This window comes from Mesoplodon bidens (genome assembly GCF_964165515.1).
Source record: "Mesoplodon bidens genome assembly, chromosome: 1".
In the NCBI taxonomy this organism is placed as follows: domain Eukaryota; kingdom Metazoa; phylum Chordata; class Mammalia; order Artiodactyla; family Ziphiidae; genus Mesoplodon; species Mesoplodon bidens.
Genome location: NC_138176.1, coordinates 34,134,632 through 34,158,816, shown reverse-complemented (window position 1 = coordinate 34,158,816; position 24,185 = coordinate 34,134,632). Strand labels below are relative to the sequence as shown.

Genomic DNA, 24,185 nt, shown 5'->3' with positions numbered 1-24,185 from the left:
AACCTTCTCTCTCTCCCTTTTCCAAGCAGTGCGGCCTTCAGCCAGTGAGTTCCCCATCGGGGGACTTAAGTAACCTGGGAGGCCATTTCCTGAACATCACTCAGGGCACCTCAGAATGGTCCCAGCTCATTCCAGAGCAGACGAGAAAGCCGTCACTACCCTAACTCTCTGATGCCCAGTTATCTCAGGGAAAATGGAATCTTCCAGTCATGGGCCCAAATGCCCACAGGCCTTCTATGCCATGGCTCCCAGAGTATCCTTTCCCAGCACAAGCCTCTGAGCCTCCTGGGTGAAGAACAAGCAGACAAGTGATTATAGGATGGGGTTGCAGCCTCCAGATGCCCTGGGCACTCAGGCCCTTGGACACTTCTGAGAAGGGCAGCACTGACAGGGAGTTGGCTGCTGTGCTTTGTGTGTGACTCAAAGTAAGAAGTTACTGAGGACCCACCACTCATGCTGGACCCTGTGCTGGGAAATAAATGAGTAAAACAATGCCTGCCTTCAAGGAGCTCAAATTCCAGGGACAGAGGACAGGGGGAAAGTGGTCACAGTGCAGTGATAAAGTAATTTTGATTAACCATATGAGGATTCAAGAAAGGCTTCCTGGGGCTTCCCTGGTGGCGCAGTGGCTGAGAGTCCGCCTGCCGATGCAGGGGACACAGGTTCGTGCCCCGGTCCGGGAGGATCCCACATGCCGTGGAGCGGCTGGGCCCGTGAGCCATGGCCGCTGAGCCTGCGCGTCCGGAGCCTGTGCTCCGCAACAGGAGAGGCCACAACAGTGAGAGGCCCGCGTACAGAAAAAAAAAAAAAAAAAAAAAAAAGAAAGGCTTCCTGGAGGAGGTGACATCTGGGCTGTTTGGCAGTCAGTTGGATGTGGGAATGGAAGGTGAAGGAAGAGTCAAGGACTGGGATCAGGGTGTGCTTGAGGTGGCCTTGGGCCCTCCAGGTGGAAAGGTCCAGTTAATTTTTGGATATACAGGACAAGAGATAGATATTCGGAGACAGCAGCAGAGAGGTGGGTAAAACCAGGTAAGTGAAAGAAGTCATCTAAGAAGAGGACGTCGCATAAGAAGAGATCCAAGAAGGGTCAAGGACAGAGCCCCAAGAAATACCAGCATTCAAGAACCAACTTGTGCCTGCAGAGACAATATTATGAGCCTGGGCTCTGGGCCTGGGTTGCCTAGGTTGGGATTCCTCCCTCCACAACTTACTAGCTGTGTGACACTGGGAAAGTGACTAAACCTCTCTGTTTCCATTTCATCTATTAAATGGGATGATAATGACATACATTTCATTAGGTTGTTATAGGATTAAATGAATACATGTTAAGTACTTAAGACAGTTTTTTTTTGAAATGTAATATCTGCAAAGAAGACAGAGTATTTAAGTAGACTCTTTTTTTAAAATTAAAAAAGAAAAAAGAATAGGCAGAGAATAAGAAATGGTACAAAATGTAGTAGGATTGGAATGTCAGACAGATGAGTGACGGGCAACAGTGAAAATTAATGCTGGAGATGTAAATTTAGATCAGATGGTACCGTGCTTGAAGGCCCAAAACAGAGGTTTAGAGTTTGTTCTATAGACAACTGTGATGCAGTTTGAGAGTATAATCCAAGATGTGTTTAGGGCTTCTCCAGAAACCACCTTCAGGTGCCTCCTTTTTTCTGTCTGAGTCTCTCCTAAACACAGTCATGGTGGAACCATGCCAAGCAGGACCAGGAGTTCGAGAGACTCTTTTGCACTCACTTCACATCAAGGAGGATGCCTGAGCCTGTGTAACTTGATGGCCACTGCATCCTTAGTACAAGACCCTGACATTAAGTCCTGACGTCTGCATCAGGGAGCTCACACTTGGGAGAGACTGGTTTAGGACAAGGTACTAGCAATACTCCTATGCATACATATATGTAAATATCTACATATGTATATGGGATTGAGCAATTTAAATAGAAAAAAAATGGATAATTTATTCCTAATGAGGAGTCAGGGAAGCCTTCAGAGAAGAGGAAATATGAGTTATCCTTTTAGGACAGGCTTGTGCTTGGAGCACAAACCCTTCTCAAGGCAACCACAGATTCTTCCTGGTTCAGCCTTGGGCTACTTCCTTCCTTGTAGTTAGGAAGTGGAACTTGGAGACTCCTCTCTTCTGAATTTCTGTGCTCTGCTTCCTGGAATTCAGCTTCTCTACAACTCAGGTAGCAATATTAATAGTAGTTGTAGAAGCAGCAGGTGGCCTCAGTAGTAAACATCTATTGAGCCCTTAACTACACACTGAGCATTGAGATCTTAGCTACAACCTCCAGGTTCATCCTGACAACAGTCTTATCAGGTAAGTATTATTATTCCCCTTTTACTGAAAAGGGAATTGAGGCTCAGAGAGGGTAGGTCGCTTGCCTCGGGGACCTGCACAGGGTAACCGTGGAACTGGGAGTTGAAGGCAGGTCCACTCAACTCTGGTGCCCACGCTCCCCACCAGCTATGCTATGCTACCTCCCGCTGGCTCCTCCTTCCACGTTCCAAACGGGTGACAGCCCCAGTCTCAAGTACAGTCACAGAGGTGGTGACTTATAGTATTGGACAGGTACTACAGAAGTGATGCTTTCCTGACTCGAGGCTCAGGGGCACAGAAAGGAACACCGAACCCCTGGGATAGCTCTCAACTTAAGTGTATATAAGAACACCAGGGGGCTTCCCTAGTGGTGCAGTGGTTGAGAGTCCGCCTGCAGATGCAGGGGACACGGGTTCGTGCCCTGGTCCGGGAAGATCCCACCGTGGCTGGGCCCATGGGCCATGGCCGCTGAGCCTGCGCGTCTGGAGCCTGTGCTCCGCAACGGGAGAGGCCACAACAGTGAGAGGCCCACATACCGCAAAAAAAAAAAAAAGAACACCAGGGAGTTATCTAAAAATGCAGATTCCTGGGCTGCAATCTTAGAGAGTCTGGTTTCTAGGTCTGGATGAGGCCTTGCAATCTGCATTTGAATAAACACCCTACCACCGCTCTGGAGATTTTGATGCGGGTGCTCCATGTTGTGAGGAGTACTGCCTGGGCAGGGGCATTGTGTGTATGTGTGTGTGCATGCACATGTGCACGTGTGTCGATGTATTACCTGGATGTGCATGCCACATCCTCTAGTTCAAGGGCTGTTCTAGTAAAGCTCAGTGGAGGGCGGGTATAGATGTGCACTGCATACAACCCACTTCAGAGGAGCTTTGTCTAGAGAGACTTTCATTGCCTTCTTTAGATTTCACCATTTGAGACTGGACTTAGCAGTGAGGGTGACCAGATACCCGTTACAAAGGATCATCTTTCTACGAAAACTTCTGCTCAGCACATTCAAAAAAACTTCTTGGCAGGAAGTCATTTGTCCCCTTTTTCTGGACCTGGGAACAGCAGTAGGAAGTGTTCAGGCCTTTTCCCAAATATAATATCTGACCATTTGAAGGCTGAGAATCCTTTCTGCCCATGGCCTCCTGGGACTCTGAGTGGCCTCCCTGCCGGTCAGGGGCACCGAGTATCCCCACACTGGGGATGTGGGAAAGATGGTCTCTGCCCTCGAGGACTTAAGGTCTGGGGGGGAGACAGAACAGACCCATGTGAAAGAGTCAGGCACACAAATATAACAAAGCTAAGCCAGATGCAAATCCACACAGCTGTGAGAATCCAAGTGCAGACGTGACGCTGCACTCAAGTTCCGACATTCAGTGAAAGAGAAGCAGGAGGAAGTCGCATGTGGGGTGTCGGTGAGCCATCAGAAAGGCCTTCCCAGGGAAGGTCACATGCGTTCATTCATAGACTCTCTCTAAGCACTTAGTGGGCTCTGCTGCTGCTGAGCACGGCAACCCCAAAGTCAGCCTTTTGGGGAACACGGTGCTGACTGCCCAGGGAGTCTGGGGCACCACATAATGCACAGCATATGGACCCAGCCCAGGTGGGACATCAGGGCAGGCCTCCTCAAGACAGCAAGGCTTTCATCAGATTCCTGAAGGCAGCCCTGACCCTGACTTTAGGGAAGTCACCGCGAAGTACAAAGGAAGGCCCGCCTGTGGCCTTCCCACCTCCTCTTTCCATCCTGGCTCGTATGCCTGTGTATCGTGTGGACACCTCAGGCCTCAAGTGTAAACTCCATCAATACACCACCCTCCCCACTTGGCCAGCCTTCAGGCCTAGAGTTATGATCTACCCTCAGGAGGACTGATCTAGAAAACAGGCCCTTGCCGGCCTGGAAGTGAGCCGTTTGGACAGGGGATTGGGAATCCTGGGTCTACAGGGGTGAGTGATCTGGAGGTGGGTGCACAGCCAGTGGGCAGACAGGTTCCCCGCTCCCTACAGGCTTCTCACTCTGTGGGGGAACACAGCTGGATGAGGGCCAACATGGGCCTCTGTAGCTCAGGGCATGGGCAGGGGGTCGGACTGCAGGTCTAAGCACAGTTCTGCCCAAAGGATGAGTCAACATTAGCTAAATCAAAGGTGGAGGGATGGGGCAGGGGGGGCGCTTCCCACAGAAGGAACAACCAGTGCAAGATCCCTAGGGTGGGAAAAGCCTGGTTCACCTCCCTAAAAGCAGGAGTGTGGAGAGAGCTGAGGTGAGACTGGAGAACAGACAGGGGCCTCAAGGGCCAAGATAAGGATTTGGCTTTGCAAAGGACACGGGCAAGACATGGTGGGCCAGGGAAAGGTCATTTTGAATGGAGCAAGAACATTCCTCCCAAACGAAGCTTGTGTGATACCAGTAAGGCATTTGATGTGAGAAGAGGGGGCAAGCTCTTCACTTTGGCTGGGCCTCAGAGTACTGAGAAAGGCCTGAGAAGGAAAGAAAAGAAACAATTGTGGAGGACTTGTAGGCATGTAGGAAGGGGTCAGGGTCATCAGGGTAAGCACAGAGCCTCTGGGAGGAGCGCTTAAAGAATTAGGCTGGGAGCCAGATTCTCCCTTTATGCTGTGCTGACCACTGAAATAAGGCAAAATAATCTGCCACATTTAACACCTTTCTGCTCTAGGACTGCTCCCTATGTTTGAGTCATAGTACTGTACATGTATGCAATTTTTGTGTTTTTCTGTGTGATTTCAGTGTCCTGAAATTCTTTCTGGATTGGCAACACATCTCCTTGTCCACTTAGTAAATATGACCATGTTTATGCTTTGGGCTACATTTTACAGTCATCACTGAATGCTCGTTTCCTTTTTGTGTCATTTATTTTTTATAATTAGTGCTGACACTCTCATTACTTAATGCCTATGGAATTATGAATACATTAGGCCACAATAAGAATTGTCCCTGAAGTCTGTAAGCAGATGTTGGGGTGTGTGTGTGTTTGTGTGTTTGTAATAACAGTGCTTACGTAATCTCAATAACCAAGCCCTGGGGACTCACACTCAGAGACAGAACAGTTGGCTTAAATTAGGTTTCCATGTGAAATATGGCTATCACTGTTTTTTTCCTAGCATTGTGGGAAAGTATATGAAAAATGATTTGACTGATAGGAAATAAATCTGGTTGTATGATCAGGACTGAGGCACAAACCACTTGGTGGTCTGTGTCTGCTCTGTGAAGCAGGTCTCTCCAAGGAAAGATATGTTAACCCTTTCAGGTCACTACACTAATAAGTCACTGTGTGGTACCAGAATAGCCTGAAAGTACAGAGACTTTGCAAAGACACTGATTTGCCATCAATTTCAATAGGAAAGGAGCTAAAGCCATAGAAAGAATATAGGCAGAGGCCTCAAGAACTAATGTGTCGGGTGTCTTTGAAGAACCATTTTAACTTTTCAGGGTTTCATTTTTATTTTAAGGAGATGGATTTGGATTTCTAGCTCAGAGTCAATGATGTTATGATTCTGAGTGTTTTCTGATGATTTCTTAGAGCAGGATAGGGCTTATCAAACTAATCACACCAAAGGAAGAATTGGTTGGAAGCATTAATGACACTCAGTCTTTACTGGCAAAATAATGTCTTGGTCTAGAGAGCCAGAGTTTCACCAGCCTGGTGACTTTTGGCTGGGTAACCAGGTGAAGGGACAAAGCTTGGAGACAGTGAGCCAGAGATTGCTCACAGCCGCAGGAGAGGGGCTGGTTTTGGGAATCCCAAAGGGCTCCTGTGTACTCAGAGCAGTCCAAGGAGATCAAACGAATGGTTATCTTCTTCCAAGAGGCTTTTAATTCCTTGCAGGATGATCTGGACTATGGCTTGTCCTAGGGGTCTGATTCCAGATCTGTTCTCCTGATGTTTCACGAGAGTTCAGCCAAGTCCAGAGCAGGTAGAGATCAGTGGTGCCTGCTTAGAGCCCACTGGCCTCGTGCTGGGCTCAGGGGTGGCAGATGGCCCATCACATTTTGCTTCAGCAAATTTCAGAAGGGAAGAGACGGATTGTTACTGCAGTGCTCCTGGCTGCTACCAGATTATAACCCTGTTTTAGCACTGAGACTCTCTGTTGCTATTTCCCTATTTGTTTTTGTGTAGGGAGAGGAAAGACATGTTTAGCATTAATCTGTTCTGCTTTTTTCATTTTTTTAATCATTTTTTGGTACTCTTCTCGGTACCTTCTCCTTTGATTCCATCTCTGTCTTCAAATGTGCGTCTCTTATTGAGTGCTTAGAAGGACCTACCAGTGCCAAGTTTACAAAAACTAGCTCCCGGGCTTCCCTGGTGGTGCAGTGGTTGAGAGTCTGCCTGCCGATGCAGGGGACACGGGTTTGTGCCCCGGTCCGGGAGGATCCCACATGCCGCGGAGCGGCTGGGCCCGTGAGCCATGGCCGCTGTGCCTGCACGTCCGGAGCCTGTGCTCCGCAACGGGAGAGGCCACAACAGTGAAAGGCCTGCGTACCGGAAAAAAAAAAAAAAAAAAAAAAGCAAAAACTAGCTCCCTTCATCAGCTGAAAGAGCACCAGCCTGGGAGTCCTAGCTTTGACATCAAGAATTGTGACCTTGGCAAATCATTTCTCCCATGAGCCTTGGATTCTTGATCTGGAAGAATGGGGTTGGACTGCCCTCTGTGGTTGCTGCCAGCACTAAATGCCATTCATTCCTTTCATTTTCTTTGGATGGAGGGAGTCAAGGAAGTGGTTCCCTTAGACCTTGAACTCTTTTTTTCCCTGCAGGCTTCTCTGTTCAGGCTTCACTCTCGCTCAAGCCAGGGAAATGAGTTGCTCCCCAGGTTTCAGCACTGTTGCTAAACCAAGTACAACTAATGGGCCATGTGGGGTCAAGACCAAGGCTTTGATCTATTAACAACTGAACTTATCAGCCCAGACCTTAGCCAGGATGGAGAAAGTAACGTAAGTGAACACTAGTGTTCAAGCACCAAAGTACAGGTAGCAGCAAAATAATCTTAGCGATTAAGCAAAGGATTTTGAGGCTGCATACCATAAAGGGGGGACTTTAGTAGTAGATTATTATTAAATATTATACTCCAGTCTGTGTGGTAGAAAAGACAAATCACATTAGACTAAATTTAAGCCTAGGGCAGGAGAACAGTATATACATTAGGCATTTAGTGAGTGGTTAATAGGGACACCTCTGGGCCACACACCTCGGTTCAAATTCAGGCTTTGCCACCTATTGGTTGAGGACCTTGAGCAAGGCTCTTAGGCCCTCTGTCCTTCATTCGTCATCTATAAAATGAACATAGTTATAGTTCCTGACTCTTAGGATTGTTGTGAGAGATACATGCGTTAACATATATGAAGTGCTATATTGGTTCTATTATTTAGTCATTTGAGGAACATAATAGATAATGCTTTTGTGAAAGACAGTTCAAAAAAATTTTTTTGCATTTTTTCATTTAATATTACACATTTTACTATTTGACAAATGGACTTTCATTTATGGGCTAAGTGCATTGATTGCATTTATTCTTGCTCTTTCAGTCACATACATTTAAATCATAGTTATCCTTAGGCCTTGTTTTCTTATGGTCTCATGGAATTTTATAGCTGAAAAGGGATTGTATAAATTACCTTTCAGCCTCATTTTAAAGATGAAGATGAAGAATACAGAGAGGTTAATTCCATTGCAAAGCAGTGATGGAGCTAGAGCTTCAATTCAGTCTCTTGGCTGGGTCCTTCATTTCCTAATACTAAACTGACTTTTTAAAAAAATAACATTTTTCTTATGGAAAAGTATGTATCAAGCTTCCAGCGCATGGTTTCAGTGGACGCCCCTCTCTGCATTCTGCAGGTGAGCTCCTGGGTGACGTGGCTGATCCTCACGGCGGGCTCCATGGAGGAGAAGCGAGAAGTCTTCTCGTATTTGGTGCACGTGGCCAAATGCTGCTGGAACATGGGCAACTACAACGCCGTCATGGAGTTCTTGGCCGGCCTCAGGTATGGGCAGTGGGGAATATGGTTTTCGGGGGGGTTTCCTCTTACCAGCTGCATGGCACTGAATTATTGTCTGGGTAACCATATTTACCCAAACCAGGCAATTGGTCGTGATTATTTGGGGGAAATAACCTCTGCTAGCACCACAATCCGTGTCCCTCAAAGATGCTGCAGAATTCAGAAGTCACGATCCTAATTCGCTGGGTCTGCTCCGATCCCATGCTCTTGGCCAAGCTAAGTATCTGATTGCATAACTCCATCAACCCCATCACTGACCTGTCTCTTCCCCTGCCTGCCCTGTAAGCCCCACTGTAACCTATCTCTTCCCAGCTCTGCCTTACGAATTACCCCAGCACTGTAAGCTCCCAACTACTGACTGCCCTTAAAAATAACAGTGGCCACCACTGATAATAAGCATTGAATAATGTTAGCTCTCATTTTTATTGAACACTTACTATGTGTCAAGCATTGGGCTAAGTGTGTTCCAGGCATTAAATCTTTTAACTCTCAGAACAGTTTTTGAGGTAGATACTATTATTATTCCCACACCATACAAAAGAAGAAACTTCTAACTAAGGTAAGAAGAAATTAAGTCATTCGCCCAAGGTCACCTGGCATGGCTGGGCTGTGACGGCAGGCCACCTTGAGTTCAGAGTCCGTGCCCTTAACCTCTGTGATATCCTGCTCTTACGCCTTATCCATCAAGCTAATAATAAGATCACCATTCTGCCAATAAAGCCTCCCGCCTTATTCTGTTTCAGCTTCAGTTACCTTGCACAAAGTAGCTGCTTCTCACTCTTGCAGGTGAAAGTGTGGTGTGAAGGAGATGAGTATGAATGGTCGAATGAGAATAGCAGAGAATCAAATCCTGGCTCCCCCCGCCCCCCGAATAGCTATGTGATCTGGGCAAGTTACTTGACTTCACTGAGCCTCAGTTTCTTCATCTGTAAATGGGGACAATAATGAGAAGCACCTACCCCTTTACATAGGATTTAATGTGATAATGTAAAGTGTTGATTGAGTATGTGTGTCTGGCATGTAGTAAGGCTCCAGAAAGAGGACCTGTGATTGCTGTTGTTGTTGTTGTCTGAGATTCACCTTCCCATTGAGGGTTCTATAAATCTATAGATAGATCTATAAATAGATCTTGCTTCATAAGATTTCAAGGTTTTTCTTTGATTCTCCAGGCCCTACATAGGGATTCAGGGTTGGGGGTGGAGGGGAAAATTCTGAGTTGGAAATTTTTCTGTCCTTTTGAACTTTCTCAACTAAGAATAAACTCAAATGATCATGTCATTGGCATTTTAAATGGTCATACAAATGCACCAAGCATAGCTCGAAAGAAGGAAAAATACTGGGAGAATAGGAGGCTTTATCCAGATGATTTGATTCTCTTTGTGATAAATTTTCTACAAAGAATTTGTGTTACTTTTCTTTAAAAAAAGAATGATCATATTATGATAAAACAGTCCTATTTTAATGGTGCTTATGCTCTGTATTTGACTGGAAAACTGGTGCAGACTCTTGTCTGGGGACTTCACATCTTCTCTTCGGGATGTCACTGTCCTCCCAGCTTGGCAGCTGTCTCCCTCCACAGTGAACGATCTAAAAGAACAAGGCGGAAGCTGCAGTACCTTTTATGTCCTGGCCTCAGGAGTAATACACTGTCACTTCTGCCATATTGGACTGGTAACATAGGACCAGCACTGATTCATGATGTGTGGGGACCGCACTGCAGCAGGAAGTGTGGATCTTTGGAGGTTGGCTGCCACACACCATGTATTAGAGCAGGGGTCTCCAACCGATAGTGGTCCATGGCCTGTTAGGAACTGGACCGCACAGCAGGAGGTGAGTGGCAGGTGAGCGAGAGAAGCTTCATCTGTATTTACAGCTACTCCCCATCGCTCGCATTACCACCTGAGCTCCACCTCCTGTGAGATCAGTGGCAGCATTAGATTCTCATAGGAGCTCGAACCCTACTGTGAACTGCACATGCGAGGGATCTAGGTTGTGCACTCCTTATGAGAATCTAATGCCTGATGATTTGACATGGAGCTGAGACAGTGATGCTAGCCCTGGGCAGTGGCTGCAAGTACAGATCATCATTAGCAGAGAGGTTTGACTACACAGAGACTATAATAAGTCAATTGCTTGCAGACTCATAGCAAAACCCCATCAGTGAGTGGCAAGTGACAGTTAAGCTGCATCTTATGGAGTAGACTGGACATAAGCAACATAATTCAGGTGTCACTGTCTCCCGTCACCCCCAGAGGGGACCATCTAGTTGCAGGAAAACAAGCTCAGGGCTCCCACTGATTCTGCATATGGTGAGTTGTATAATTATTTCATTATATATTACAGTGTAATAATAATAGAAATAAAGTGCAGAATAAACGTAATGTGCGTGAATCATCCCGAAACCATCCCCCTGCCCACCCCTGTTCCGTGGAAAAATTGTCTTCCACGAAACCGGTCTCTGGTGCCAAAAAAGTTGGAGACCGCTCTATTAGAGACTCTCTTGATACAAGAATGGCCTCAGAATGACCCTTGGAGGCCTTGGGTGAATGGGACTTTTAGACCCAACTTAGTTTGAATTCAAAATCCAAGAAGTCCATAGAGTCAGGTAACTCTTTCTTAGATGAGGAATAACCCCAAACGAGCTAACCTCACCACTGATTCCTGGGCACCCCAGACCCACTGCGACCTAGTTTCATGCTCCTATATTTGGCTTAAAACTGAACTGATCTTTACAAATAGATGGGTAAAAGTACCAAGTTTAATAGCTCTTTGGCTGGAACAATATATACAGGAGGTAAGTTGCTAGATGTCCTTATGAAGGAATGATAATGGAGGAAGAGCTCATGTGTGTACTTTCAGGTTTGAAAATATTTAGATTACAGGTAATTGAACTACACCAAGATAACTGAAAGTTTTTTATTTTTAAAACGATTATATGAGAAGGGGGTGCTTACTGTTAAGTGACTGCTTTTCTGTATACTTTGTACATTTTGCTTCCTCAAACTAAATTCTCAGCTGTTTACAGGAAACAATTAGAAGTACAAAGATTTACATATAACAAGATTTACTCAATTTTAATATCAATATAAAATAACCCAAGTGTCAACTACACCTCAATTTTAAAATAATAAAATAAAATAACCCAAATGAACAACAATAGAAAAATGAAGGAAATAACATGATGCAGTCATACAATGGAATATTATTTAGCCACCAAAAATTATGTTTATAAAAAATTTTTAATATCACTGGAAAACAAGTAACATAAAATACGTAAAACTACATGGGAACAAAGCAGTCTATCCTTAATAACCTCAGCAATATTTATACAACAAAATTTATAAAATGTTTAGACCAGAGAGACACAAATACAATAAATACGGGAAGGAAATATACCTAATGTTGTCTGTGGGTGGAAGAACTATGGATGGATTTTCTATATTTTTGGGATTTTCCAGATCGTCTACGATGGGCATCTACTACCTTTATAATCATAAAAAGAAATAAAGGTTTTTTAAAAGTGTCAATTCTCAATCTAACAAAAAATCATTGATCTTTACTGAGGTTTGTCTTTTGCCCCCCAGAGTACTATGACGGCTCCATTACTCACTGAAAGAAGGATGATTAAATAATGAGAACCAAGTCTCATTCATGTATTCACTTCATTTATTTAAACCTCTACTCCATGGCCCCAAAAGGATTCTCACCACCTTATAAGGAACTGGTTATAGAACAAGCTAAACTTAATGGGGTGAAATCAGGAGACAGTTTTATTTTTCTGACCTCACTATCTTTCAAACCTGCCAATTGGCTCTCCTTCCCCCAACTCTGGGTCATGTCTCTGGGGACTCTGGGTCTTTCCCCGTCACTTCTGTGGTTAATAAGCAGTCTCATTCACCTACGCCCGTGAGCGTGAATGAACCTGAGAATCGTACGGCAATGCCACAAAAGCAGGTTGCCTGAGAGTACCTACAGCGTGACACCATTTGTATGAAGTTTAAAAATGCACAAACAGTTCTACAAACTGCTTAGCGATATCTGCCTGTGTTGGGAAAGCATCAGGAATTGTAAGGGAAGGAGAGCTCTCAAGTCGCAGTTGTGGTCCCCTGTGGTGAGAGGGAGGAGGATATGCTCATGGAGGAATCCACTGGGGCCTCTATCAGATTATTAATGCTTTATTTTTTTAAACTGAGGTTGATGTGTGGGTGCTTGTCATGTTGTGCTTCTTTATGCCTTTTGGATATCTTAGATATTACATAATGATCTTTTAATCCAGTCTGATATAAATCAAAACTTCAACTTCTCATTTAAAGCTTCACTCTTTCCCCAATTTTGCAGCCCAACCAGTCTCAGAAAGCTGCGGGAGTGTGGGAAGATATGGTTTATCTTTTCTCTTCCTCTCCCTCCAACTCAGAGTCCCTGCAGAAAAAATGGGCAGGAGAGGAGAGGAGAAGGGTAGAGGGGTAAAGGGAGCCCATGTTACTTGACTGGGGCAGTGGTGATCTGGCCTTGGAGCCCCCACTGAGAGCCATGAGGGGTGGTTTCAGGGTTACTTCCTAGTTACCTGCCTTAACTTCACCCACTGTCCCATAACCACCCCCCTGCACCGTTACCTGGTAAGGGGCAGTGCACCTCTGGCCTGGCTGACTACTCAGTCCTCCCTGCTACAGTGTCTAGTTCTGGAAGTCCTACCCTCACAGACCCTTTCCACTAAGGTCACCTCACCGGCAGACCTTTCAAGATAACTCAGGCCCCACTGACTCTCAGAGTCCATTCCTGACTCACAGAAACATCCAGCGCTTTGCCCACCCAGAGTCTGCAAATGCGAGCCATGCCCTCTGGAACCTTCTCCCTCATGCTGCCATCAGGCAGCTCAAGGCAGCCTCTCATCGTTAGACTTCCCCAAGCAAATCACACACCAGTCAGTCTCTGACCAACAAACTGCCGGGACATGGATCAGCCTCTCCATGGAGTTCCCTTGAAGCCCCTGCACTTGGGTGATTTCCTCCTTCTCACATGTGGTGCCCTGACAGCCCTCTCCAAAGAAGCATTCCCTACGTGGCTGCTCAGACCCAGTTCCTCTGCTGATGGAGGGTAGGAGACCTCTGAGGGCAGAGCAGTTTGGGTCTCCTGGTGCCAACCCACTGCCTCTCTTTAGAAGGTGGGGCTCAATGTCAGCTGTTGTTCTCAGCAGCAATTTCAAAATAGGAAAAATCTCATTTAATATCCTATTCTGCAAATAATACTTTAAGATAATGTTCCTTAAGACAGGCCAGTGACTTAATGTCAAAGCTGGATTCAGTAGAAGCAATTCAACAGAAGAGGTCAAAACAGGCTTCGTGGGTATCACTGCGGGACTGGCCTAATCCAATAACATTTAAAAGATCAAGAGGAGTGGATGGAACACATTTTCTGCAGGCGATCCTCCATAAATACTTGTAGAAACCATATTACCCAGGAAGTTTCCCTTTTGGGAAATCAGAAAAACTCAAACTTAAGTTCAGTGCCCACCTTCCGAAATTAACTCCTCCTACACGTGTGTGTTTGTTTTTTGGCTGCATTGGACCTTCGTTGCTGCGCGCTGGCTTTCTCTAGTTGCGGCGAGTGGGGGCCACTCTTCGTTGAGGTGCGCAGGCTTCTCATTGCGGTGGCTTCTCTTGTTGTGGAGCACGGGCTTGCAGGCACGTGGGCACTAGTAGTTGCAGCTCGCAACCTCAGTAGATGCAGCACGCGGGCCCTAGAGCACGTGGGCTTCAGTAGGTGCAGCGCGTGGGCTCAGTAGTTGTGGCACACAGGCTTAGTTACTCTGCGGCATGTGGGATCTTCCCGGACCAGGGATTGAACCCGTGTCCCCTACATTAGCAGGCAGATTCTTAACCACTGCACCACCAATACACCACCCACATGTATTTTTGTATGTATCTGTCCTATTTAATTTTGTGTTTCAGTTTATTAAAGTAATATTCACATCATTTGGGGAATCCTAAATAAATATTAAAACAGAAAGAAAACATGAAATAAAATGAATTTTGTATGGAATTTAGGCTATTTACTGTAAATTATATTATTTCTCCTTCAGTCTAAAATAAAAAATGTCATTGACTTGCAATAGGTCAAGAAAAGTTTTAAAAATGTGGCAATTTATGGACCAGTCTGACCTGGAGACGATGAGAAGCCTGAAGGACGCCATGGCCCAGCATGAATCTTCCTGCGAGTACAGGAAGGTGGTGACTCGGGCACTGCACATCCCCGGCTGTAAGGTGGTTCCGTTCTGCGGGGTGTTTCTGAAGGAGCTCTGTGAGGTGCTTGACGGAGCCTCTGGCCTCATGAAGCTTTGCCCGAGGTACAATTCCCAAGAAGAAACTCTAGAGGTGAGGCCTTTCAAAATCCTCATGGTCTGGAGAGTCGTTGTTGCCGCCTGGCTTGTCACTCACTAAAGCCAGAAAAGAGAACTTTCTGAGCCCAGGGTTATCCGTTGTCACTGTTGTGTTGGGTACCAGGTCCTTGAACGTTCCAGAGAAAAGAATGCCAACTAACACTGTTGGGGCTTAATATTAAGTTAGCTTTAATGGGGCAGTGTGAAAGTACAAGTGCAAATGGGTATTGTTTCCTGATTTTTTTTTTAAAGGTTGATGGGGTTTTCTTCTCTCTTATTGGGTGGGAATGTCTGGGTGCAGGGGATATGAGAAGTCAAGCGAGAGTGGTAACTTTTTGGGATCAGTGGAAGAAAGACTGAAGGGAAGTCAACACTGCCTTCCTTTCCTCCTCTGTGGGAATCTGGTACATCTTCTAAGGACGAGCTCCGGGCTCCTGATCGCACTGCCTCTGTTCCCCCTGGCCCATTGCTTCTCATTCCTGACCCCCAGCGTGGAGAAGACCACAGAGCTTGGACAGAGCATTGAGCGTTGGAGAGAAGGGGCACTGAGAAACAGAAGAAGATATGGAAATCTCTTATATAGTGTTTAGAAACGAAAGAAGGGACTAAAAGGTGGGAACTTTACAGAGAGTTTTGAGGAGTCCCATACCTGGAAGTCCCACACCGAAATCTAGAGTCATTCTCACCATGGTGACAGCACCCACTGCTGACCTTACACACACACACTCTCACACTCACACACAGCCCTTCTCAGTGGCAGTGGGAAAACTTCCTAAAACTGCAGCCTCTTCCAGGTCACCAGGGAACAAAAGCATCGCCTGGTATCAGGGAGACAGAACCTCTGACAGGTGCCGGCAGCACTACTGGCTTGCATCTCCCTGGCTTATGAGGGGGGGATAAAGTGCAAGAAATGGAGGAGAAAGCTTAAAGCAAGCCCCCCCAAGCTGCACCCACACCGCCTCCCTCAAGTCTCAGAAGGCAGGAACACCCTATCTCATGGCCTAGCTGCCCCTCTTGTTACCGACCAGGGTTCTTGGCCTTCCCCAATCAATAGAAATTGAGTAGAGGCCAGACAAGAAATTCAGGCAAGGCTTTATTGGGGCCCCTGCTGCAGCAAAGGGGAGTGAGAACAAACAATAGGTTCCCCTGCTTGCTTGCTCCCTGAGCGGGGATGGGGAGAGCTTTTTCCTTATATGGGGTGAGGGTAGGCATGTGTCCAGGGGTTGGGCCAGAGGGGTGGCTTAGGTGTTTTGCCAACCCCTCTGGTGGTGCTGTGTGCATGGGGCATGCTCAGTACCCTGCTTTTGCTCCCCACTCTTCAAAAGTGGCAGTTGGGTTTTTTTGGTCTCTTTGTATCTTCTGGGTCTAGAATTTGCCCCAACTGTGCATGCACCCGGTTATTTTTAGTCCCGTACAGTTTCTTTGTATTTTGTTGCTGGAGGAAAGGTGTGTCCAGGTGCAAGCACTGCAGCACTGGAGCAAAGGTTCCCCGGTCCCAGCACTGCAGCAAAGGGTCCCAGGTCCCAGCAAAGGGTCCCAGGTCCCAGCCTGTCTCACTCTGACTTCTGATGGGAAAAACTTCCTGATCAAAAATACAGACAGGGCTTCCCTGGTGGCGCAGTGGTTGAGAGTCCGCCTGCCGACGCAGGGGACACGGGTTCGTGACCCGGTCCGGGAGGATCCCACGTGCCGCGGAGCAGCTGGGCCCATGAGCCCTGGCCGCTGAGCCTGCACGTCCGGAGCCTGTGCTCCACAAAGGGAGAGGCCACAATAGTGAGAGGCCCGCATACCTCAAAAATAATAATAATTATAAAAAAATTAAAAATACAGACAATAAGAGCTTTTAAACCAGCAGGAAGCCTCTGTGTTACAGTAAGATATATGGGAAATAAAGCAAAATGTCCCCCTTTCTCCATCATTTTCTTGGGCCCCAGTAATTTTATCCAGGTCCATAGAATAATACACTTTTGTCATGGTTTTTCTCAATTTTCACTACAAGGATAAAATAACCCTGTCCTTCCTCTGTAAAGTGGTTAATCTTCTCCCTAGGGAACCTTGAAATAATATTGCTTTTTATGTTGTAAATTCAAAGTGGAGTATTGATTCCTAGAGGGACTAAAGTTGTCTTCGTGGAAACAAGAGTGAGTTTTGGTATTTCATGCGGTGAAAGGAAAAAAATGTTTTTCCTGGAGGTTTTCTTTCCCCCAGTAAAATAGGCACAAATGCCATTATTTATGACTGTTACGATTTCGTTTCCATAGCTAAGTAGGTTATTAAGATGTAGTATGTGGAGTTGCAATCACAAATCCTCAATATATTTTTCTGTAGTTTGTAGCCGATTATAGTGGACAAGATAATTTCTTACAACGAGTGGGACAGAATGGCTTAAAGAATTCAGAGAAGGAGTCCACCGTCAACAGCATCTTTCAGATCATCAGGAGCTGCAGTCGAAGTCTGGAGACAGAGGAAGAGGACAGCGCCAGTGAGGGGAGCAGCTCTAGGAAAAATTCCTTGAAGGATAAAGCCCGATGGCAGTAAGTTTTACATTTTAAAAATTGGGATGCTTGGGCTTCCCTGGTGGCGCAGTGGTTGAGAGTCCGCCTGCCGATGCAGGGCACATGGGTTCGTACCCCGGTCCAGGAGGATCCCACGTGCTGTGGAGCGGCTGGGCTCGTGAGCCATGGCCGCTGAGCCTGCGCATCCGGAGCCTGTGCTCCGCAGTGGGAGAGGCCACAGCAGTGAGAGGCCCGCGTACCGCAAAAAAAAAAAAAAAATTGGGATGCTCATTTCTTCTTTTTCCTACTCCAGTTTGGTTTCAGATCAAACCTAATAAAAACTCACCACCTTTATCAGTAAGCTGTGCTTCTTTATCTTTAAAATTTCCCAATTCTGAATTAGGATTTACCTGTCTAATCTGGCTGCTCTGTTCTAAAATTACTGCTCATAATTTAACTTCTTGCTATCTGTTACCTCTTTTTAAAAATTAGAGCTATCCTGCCATTTCTAAAAATTTAACAAATTAAATTTCAGGATTACAACCATGATCCTTTATTTCATAGCTTCTATAAGAATGGTTTTTATTGTAATATGGAGGTTCCTTAAAAAACTAAAAATAGAGTTACCATGTGATCCAGCAATCCCACACTCCTTGGGCATATATCCGGAGAAAACTCTAATTTGAAAATATACATGCACCTAAGTGTCCATTGACAGATGAATGGATAAAGAAGTTGTGGTGCATATATACAGTGGAATACTGCTCAGCCATAAAAAAGAATGAAATAATGACATTTGCAGCAACATGGATGGACTAGAGATTATCATACCAAGTGAAGTAAGTCAGACGAAGACAAATATCATATGATATCACTTATATGTGTAATCTAAAATATGTTACAAATTAACTTATTTACAAAGCAGAAACAGACTCACAGACATAAAAAACAAATTTGTGGTTACCAAACAGGGAAGGCAGAGGGAGGGATAAATTAGGAGTTTGGGGGTAGCAGATATAAACTACTATATACAAAATAGATAAACAACAAAGTCCTACTGTGTAACACAGGGAACTAACTATATTCAATATCTTGTAATAAACTATAATGGAAAAGAATATGAAAAAGGATATATAGTATCCTTTGTAAATAGTATCCATAGTATACTTTATAAATCAACTATACTTCAATTAAAAAAATAAAATTTAAAAAAGGGTTTTATTCATCACTAGGTGGGGCACAGAGGTGAGTATTAACGTATTTTTAAATCAAATATACTGAGTTAGTAGGGTTGGAATTAGTCATACCCAGAAATAAGCACTGTTGCAGCTCCCCCCAACCTCTGATGATTCTAAGGCAGGTGGTAACTCACGTTCAGGTGGCATCTTCAGCTTTGTAATTGCTCAGTTGTTTCAATTGCTATTTATTGACAAGCATGGCAATCTAGCCAGACATGCTTGCTTAACCCACGACCAGATGAGAAGTTCAGAAATCAGTGGTCTTAGGGCAGGCATTGCATCTCTTCAAGGCCATTTACTCATGGTCAAGCCCAACTCAAATGGCAGAGCCTGGCCCAGCTGGAGGAATCCTTGAGCACCATCCAAAGGTATGACATCTACTGACTTTGACATCTTGGCCACAAAAGGTTTTATTTGTGTTGAGTACTCATGTGTCATACCTTGCGGTTGTCTCCGAGTCCTTGTGAGACATTGCTGTTTGTTTTGCAAAGCCTTTCCTGGTTGTGTGTGTGTGTATGAGCCTACACTGGGAAGGAGGACAGTGTTTTCGGAAAATAATTTTTTTGGAATTGTAGTGCTAGATCCTTAGAATCAGTTGTGAACACACAAATGAATGCCTTGTGTCTGAATCCCGAATGCTATTATTAAGGAGGTGAACCTGTATTCCAGGTTTCTCCAAAGTCTTTGGGCTTTTTTTCAAAACTCGCTTCCTAGCTCATTCCACCATAGAAGACCCAGGTGCTCAAAGATTAACCACTACCACCCTTAACACAATGCTTCGTCCCTAAAGCTCAAATCTCACAAGTAGCTTCTACCAATTGTTCTTCTTAGTTGATCTCAAGTCAAAGATTATTTGAAAGTTTTCTCACTAATTTTTGCTGACATTGGTGCCACTCTATGTATAGAGAGAGGACCATCTACAAATAAGCACAAAGAAGCATCTCATAGCCACTTAAGTCCTTAATCTATATCTACCTCTATCTACCTGTCTCTATACACAGGTATCTATGTATATATCTACATCCTCCCACAAAAGATTTTGTAGATGCTTACAAAAATAAATATAAATAATTGAGGATATTAAGGAAAAGGAAAAATATTTTGTGGATGCTTATATGAATAAATATAAATAATTGAAGATATTAAGGAAAATAGGATAGGAAAAAATAAAACATATAGAAATGTATACTGTATAGGCTTTACAGTGACTAAATTTTGTTCTGAGATAGTGACCATAGGAAAGAGGGAATCGGGATTCACAGTATTTGTAAAGAAAAATCAAACAGATGTTTGAGAGAAGCATGCCTGTTCCTCATACTGAGATCTGGCTGAAATTCCTTCCTTAAATCCTACTATAAGGGATACATCATCCCTGAATAGATAAAATTTCACATGACTCTGTTTTATAACAGCCTTCACTTGGGGCCGTGTGTGTGTGTGTAGGTGTATATATTACTTACAGGTGTCAGTCTTTCTAAAATACTTTTAGGAATGCTACCTTTGGTTGAGCCTCAGAGACCAAGCCTCTGAGCTTTCATTTACAGTCCTTTCCTTTTGCCTGGGATTCCTTCAAGTGATAAATTTCTTACCTCATAACATCACCTCTCATGAAATCTTTATTTCCAATTTTCTGCTTATTCCCTCGTCTCCTCCCTAATCATTTTATCATCTACATCCTAAGATCATTGCTCTTCCACTTCCAATTTTCCAGACTCCGCTTGTAAGCACTCTTACAAAGGGAAAAGAAGCACAAAAATGCAAATATTTCTTTTACAAAACCTGTGAAGTCCTATTGAAATCCTCACACTGAAATTTATGCACCTCAGTACCAGTAAGTTTTCTTACCCCACACGACTGCTGTTTTGAAAAGAACCACTGAATGCACAAGATGGGGGTGAGGGTATTTAATAAAACTCACAGAAACCAGATCAGCGAGCACTGTTTCTGGGACCATCTGCCAGGACTTGGGAATCCATTCCTGATCCAGAGTCCCGCATTAGAATATCCAGCACAGGGTTGTACGTGGAAAAGGGATTTCCAGATCCCCAAACCCATGGGAACTGTGCTTTGTTGTTGATTTGGCTGAAACAAAGACTCTGTAAACAATAACCTCCAGCCCCTGTTCCTATGGCAGCCACCAACCCTGTGAAAATGACATCAAAGAAAGAAGGGGCAATCTCATGGTCCTTTGGTTCGCCCAGCCTGAAGGGTGCTCTAATAATTTTTCTCAAACATCTCAGCTACTCTTGCCAGAACACCCATTCAGAACACTCACAGAAACCCCAGAAAAAATGAACATAAGAAGTTGAAGACCTCAGCAGGAAAGGAACAGGGTTGAAAGAATCTCAGAATGTCAGTGAGATCTTAAGGTCAACTCATCCAACTCATCATCTCCCTGTACAAATGAGGAAGTGGTACCTGGAGAGGTGAGGTGAAGTCACTTGCCTAAGTGGTGCCTAGCAGAGCTGGGTCGTGAACCTGATCACGTGATCAACTGCAAGGGAGGCAGGATCTTTTCTCCTACAATGTTTAAGGCATTTCTTGTCACTGTAGAACCCTCAACTTTTTAAATTTCTGGTTCCTGTAGTTTAGGAACATCTGAATTCTAAAAATACTCCAATTACATTTCATATGACCTATAAAGCTCATTAATAATGACTTTTCAAATTTACCAACATGAAGAATAATGAGTTTTGCCTGTGTGAGTATGTCATGAAGGCATAAGAGTAGCATATAGCACCATTGTAGGAAAATGGAAGTTAAGAATATTTACATGTATACAGAAGAGTGTTGGGTCATATAGGAGCTGCAAGTTCTTTTTAACAATATTGTTAAGTGAGAGAGTAGCACTGACATGTACACACGACCAAATGTGACATGGATGGCTGGTGGGAGGCTGCTGCATAGCACAGGGAGGTCAGCTCGATGCTTTGTGATGACCTGGAGGGGTGGGATAGGGAGGGTGGGAGGGAGGCTCAAGAGGGAGGGGATATGGGGGCATGTGTATGCATATGGCTGATTCACTTTGTTGTACAGCAGAAACTAACACACCATTGTAAAGCAATTATACTCCAATAAAGATGTAAAAAAAAAAAAAACCGATATTGTTGACCCTCTTTAAAATGCTGCACCTTAGGGCTTCCCTGGTGGCGCAGTGGTTGAGAGTCCACCTGCCGATGCAGGGGACACAGGTTTGTGCCCCGGTCCGGGAAGGTCCCACATGCCGCGGAGCGGCTGGGCCCGTGAGCCATGGCCGCTGAGCCTGCGCGTCCGGAGCCTGTGCTCCACAAAAAAAAAAGTGCATAAAAAAGAGTGGATTTGCACCTAGCACCCAAATTTTGATTTCTAATAACATTCTTCAGTGAAAGAAAGCAAAACTTCTTGGAGAAATGGCTGATTCTAGGACTGGGACAGGAAATACACAAGATGAGCCTGGAGCATCTTGTGCCAAAAACTAAAGAAATGCTGAGGAAAAAAAAACCCATAATAATGAGGTTACGTCAAAGAACTACAAGAGCCAACTGAAAGAGCTCCCGATTGCCACCTGGAACTATTTGAGCAACAAAATAAAGTAATATTAGATTATAACCCAAAGTATTATATAAATATTCATGAGTCCATATACGTAAATGATAAATAAACAAACAAATAGGGGAGAAGAGACAAATCTCCCTTGCAAAAGAATTCCAAATAACTTATGTATACACTCCACCCTCTAGAAGGTAGAGCAGAATTCCTTAAGTGTGGGCTGCACGCAGTGACTTCCTTCCAAAGATTACAGTGTAGAAAGGAGTTCTTTTTTTTTTTTTAAGTAACTTTGCAGTGGACATGACCAACACTACCTCAGCCAGGTCAGCATCAACAGAGTAAGTCGTGTTGATAGTATGTTCCCTGAATATGGTGTGATGAGAATGGCACTCTGCCTCTGTGGTCTTCCTCCCCAGAACCCAGAGCCCCAGAATAATTATGAGAAAATCAGAAAATTATCAGGCAAATTCTAATTGATGGTCATTCTACAAAATGCCTGACCACTGCTCCTCAAAACTGTCGAGACCATCAAAAACAAGGAAAGTCTGAGAAACTGTGACATAAAGAAATATGATGGTTAAATGCAATACGGGTTCCTGGATGGAATCCTGGAACAGAAAAGGCAAATGGGTAAAAAACTAAGGAAATCTAAACAGAGTATAGACTTTAATAAATAATAATATATCACAGTATTGGTTCATGAATTGTGTCAAATATACCACCCTTAATGTAAGATGTTAATAATAGGGAAAACTGGATGTGGGGTATACTGTCTTTGCAATTTCTCGACAAATCTAAAACTATTGTAAAATTAAATTTAAAAAAAAAACTAATGTTTTTGAATAGTTTCAAGTGAATGCATCTGTAACTACCACCCAGAGTGAAAACATTGTCAGCACCCATAAACCCCTTGTTTCCCTTCTCAATTATGTCACCACCTCTCCCCCTAAAGAAAAGTTCACTGCTGTGATTGTATGATAGTACATCCTGCTTTTCTTTATAATTTTACCACTATTATGCCTCTCTAAACAATATAGTATAGTGTTCCCTGGTTTTGAAATGTATATTAATGTAATCATACAGTATATATGCCTGTAGGTCTTGCTTAAGATTTGTCCATGTTGTTGCAGGTTGTCAGCCATTGCATGTTCATTTTCATTCCTGTGCAGGATTGTGTTGTATGAATTACTTCAAATTTTATTTATACATTTTATTGTTGCTGGACATTTGGGTTGTTTCCAGTGTTTCCAGTGTGGATGATTTGAAAAGGATATTCTGACCATCAGATTTGTGAGATCCCTTGTGGATTTCTTTTCTTTCTTAAGAATATCTATTTATGTGGGGCAAGGAAGAAGAACCTCTTGCTGTTTGAAAGCAGTAGTGGGATCTTGCTCAGGGACCAGGATCTAGAGTGAGAGTCCGAGAAGCCCAGGGCTCCTGTTCATGCCTTTTGCCAATAGGCAGTCGGCTGCCCAACTGCCTCAAGATGATGGGAACATTCCTTCCCAGGGATGTATGGACCAACTCCTTCTCAATTTTATCCACCACTTTGCTAGTGGTATCTATGGATCAAACAGCAGAAAGCTTGATCTTAGTAACAATTCCTCATGCTTTGAAGAGAATGAGTCTCTCTTAGGCATGTTCCTACCAAGTGGCCAAATAGAAAGGAGGCAATAAGGCTCCCTTGACTTCCCCCTAAGATCCTTCTGGCCCTGGTAATCCAGGTTCCTGACTCAGGGAAGGCAACTTGCTAAACTGTCCAAGCAGACAAGTCCTTTATGTGCACATGTGCACACACAGGTGCACACACACATACAGTGAAAATCTAAGGTTGAGTCAAGGAGGGCTGTTCTTGCTCATCTGGCATCATGAGAATATTTCCCAAATGAGTGCCTTTGAACTAATTGTATTTTATTTTTAGCAGAGGCACTTCGCAGGCCCACTTATTAAGTCTTGTTTTGCCTATTTTAGCCCCATTGTATTTTGTTATGACCAAGTAGAAGGCAGCGCACCTAGTAATGAAGAGCCCAGGCTAAAGGGTCAGACAAACCAGAATCCTGCCTCGGGTAGGTCTCTTCTGAGTTGGGTAACCTGGAGCAGTTACTCATCCCTTCTGAACCTCAGTTTCCCCATAGGTTAAAAAAAAGTAAGAAAACTTACTTTGCAAGTAGGTCAAATAAAGTGCAAAAATGTATGTAAAGTATTTAACACA

General features: G+C 44.3%; 1 protein-coding gene across 4 annotated transcripts in view; it reads left to right on the top strand.

Moving 5' to 3' along the window:
* Positions 1–24,185, top strand: part of PLCE1 (phospholipase C epsilon 1) — a 312,833-nt gene that overhangs the window by 216,431 nt on the left and 72,217 nt on the right. For all 4 annotated transcript variants that reach the window (XM_081236637.1, XM_081236638.1, XM_081236639.1 and 1 more), the window contains exons 5-7: positions 8,176–8,321; positions 14,449–14,707; positions 17,041–17,246. In XM_081236637.1, the coding sequence (XP_081092763.1) occupies positions 8,176–8,321; positions 14,449–14,707; positions 17,041–17,246 (611 nt within the window). The remainder of the gene's footprint in view (positions 1–8,175; positions 8,322–14,448; positions 14,708–17,040; positions 17,247–24,185) is intronic.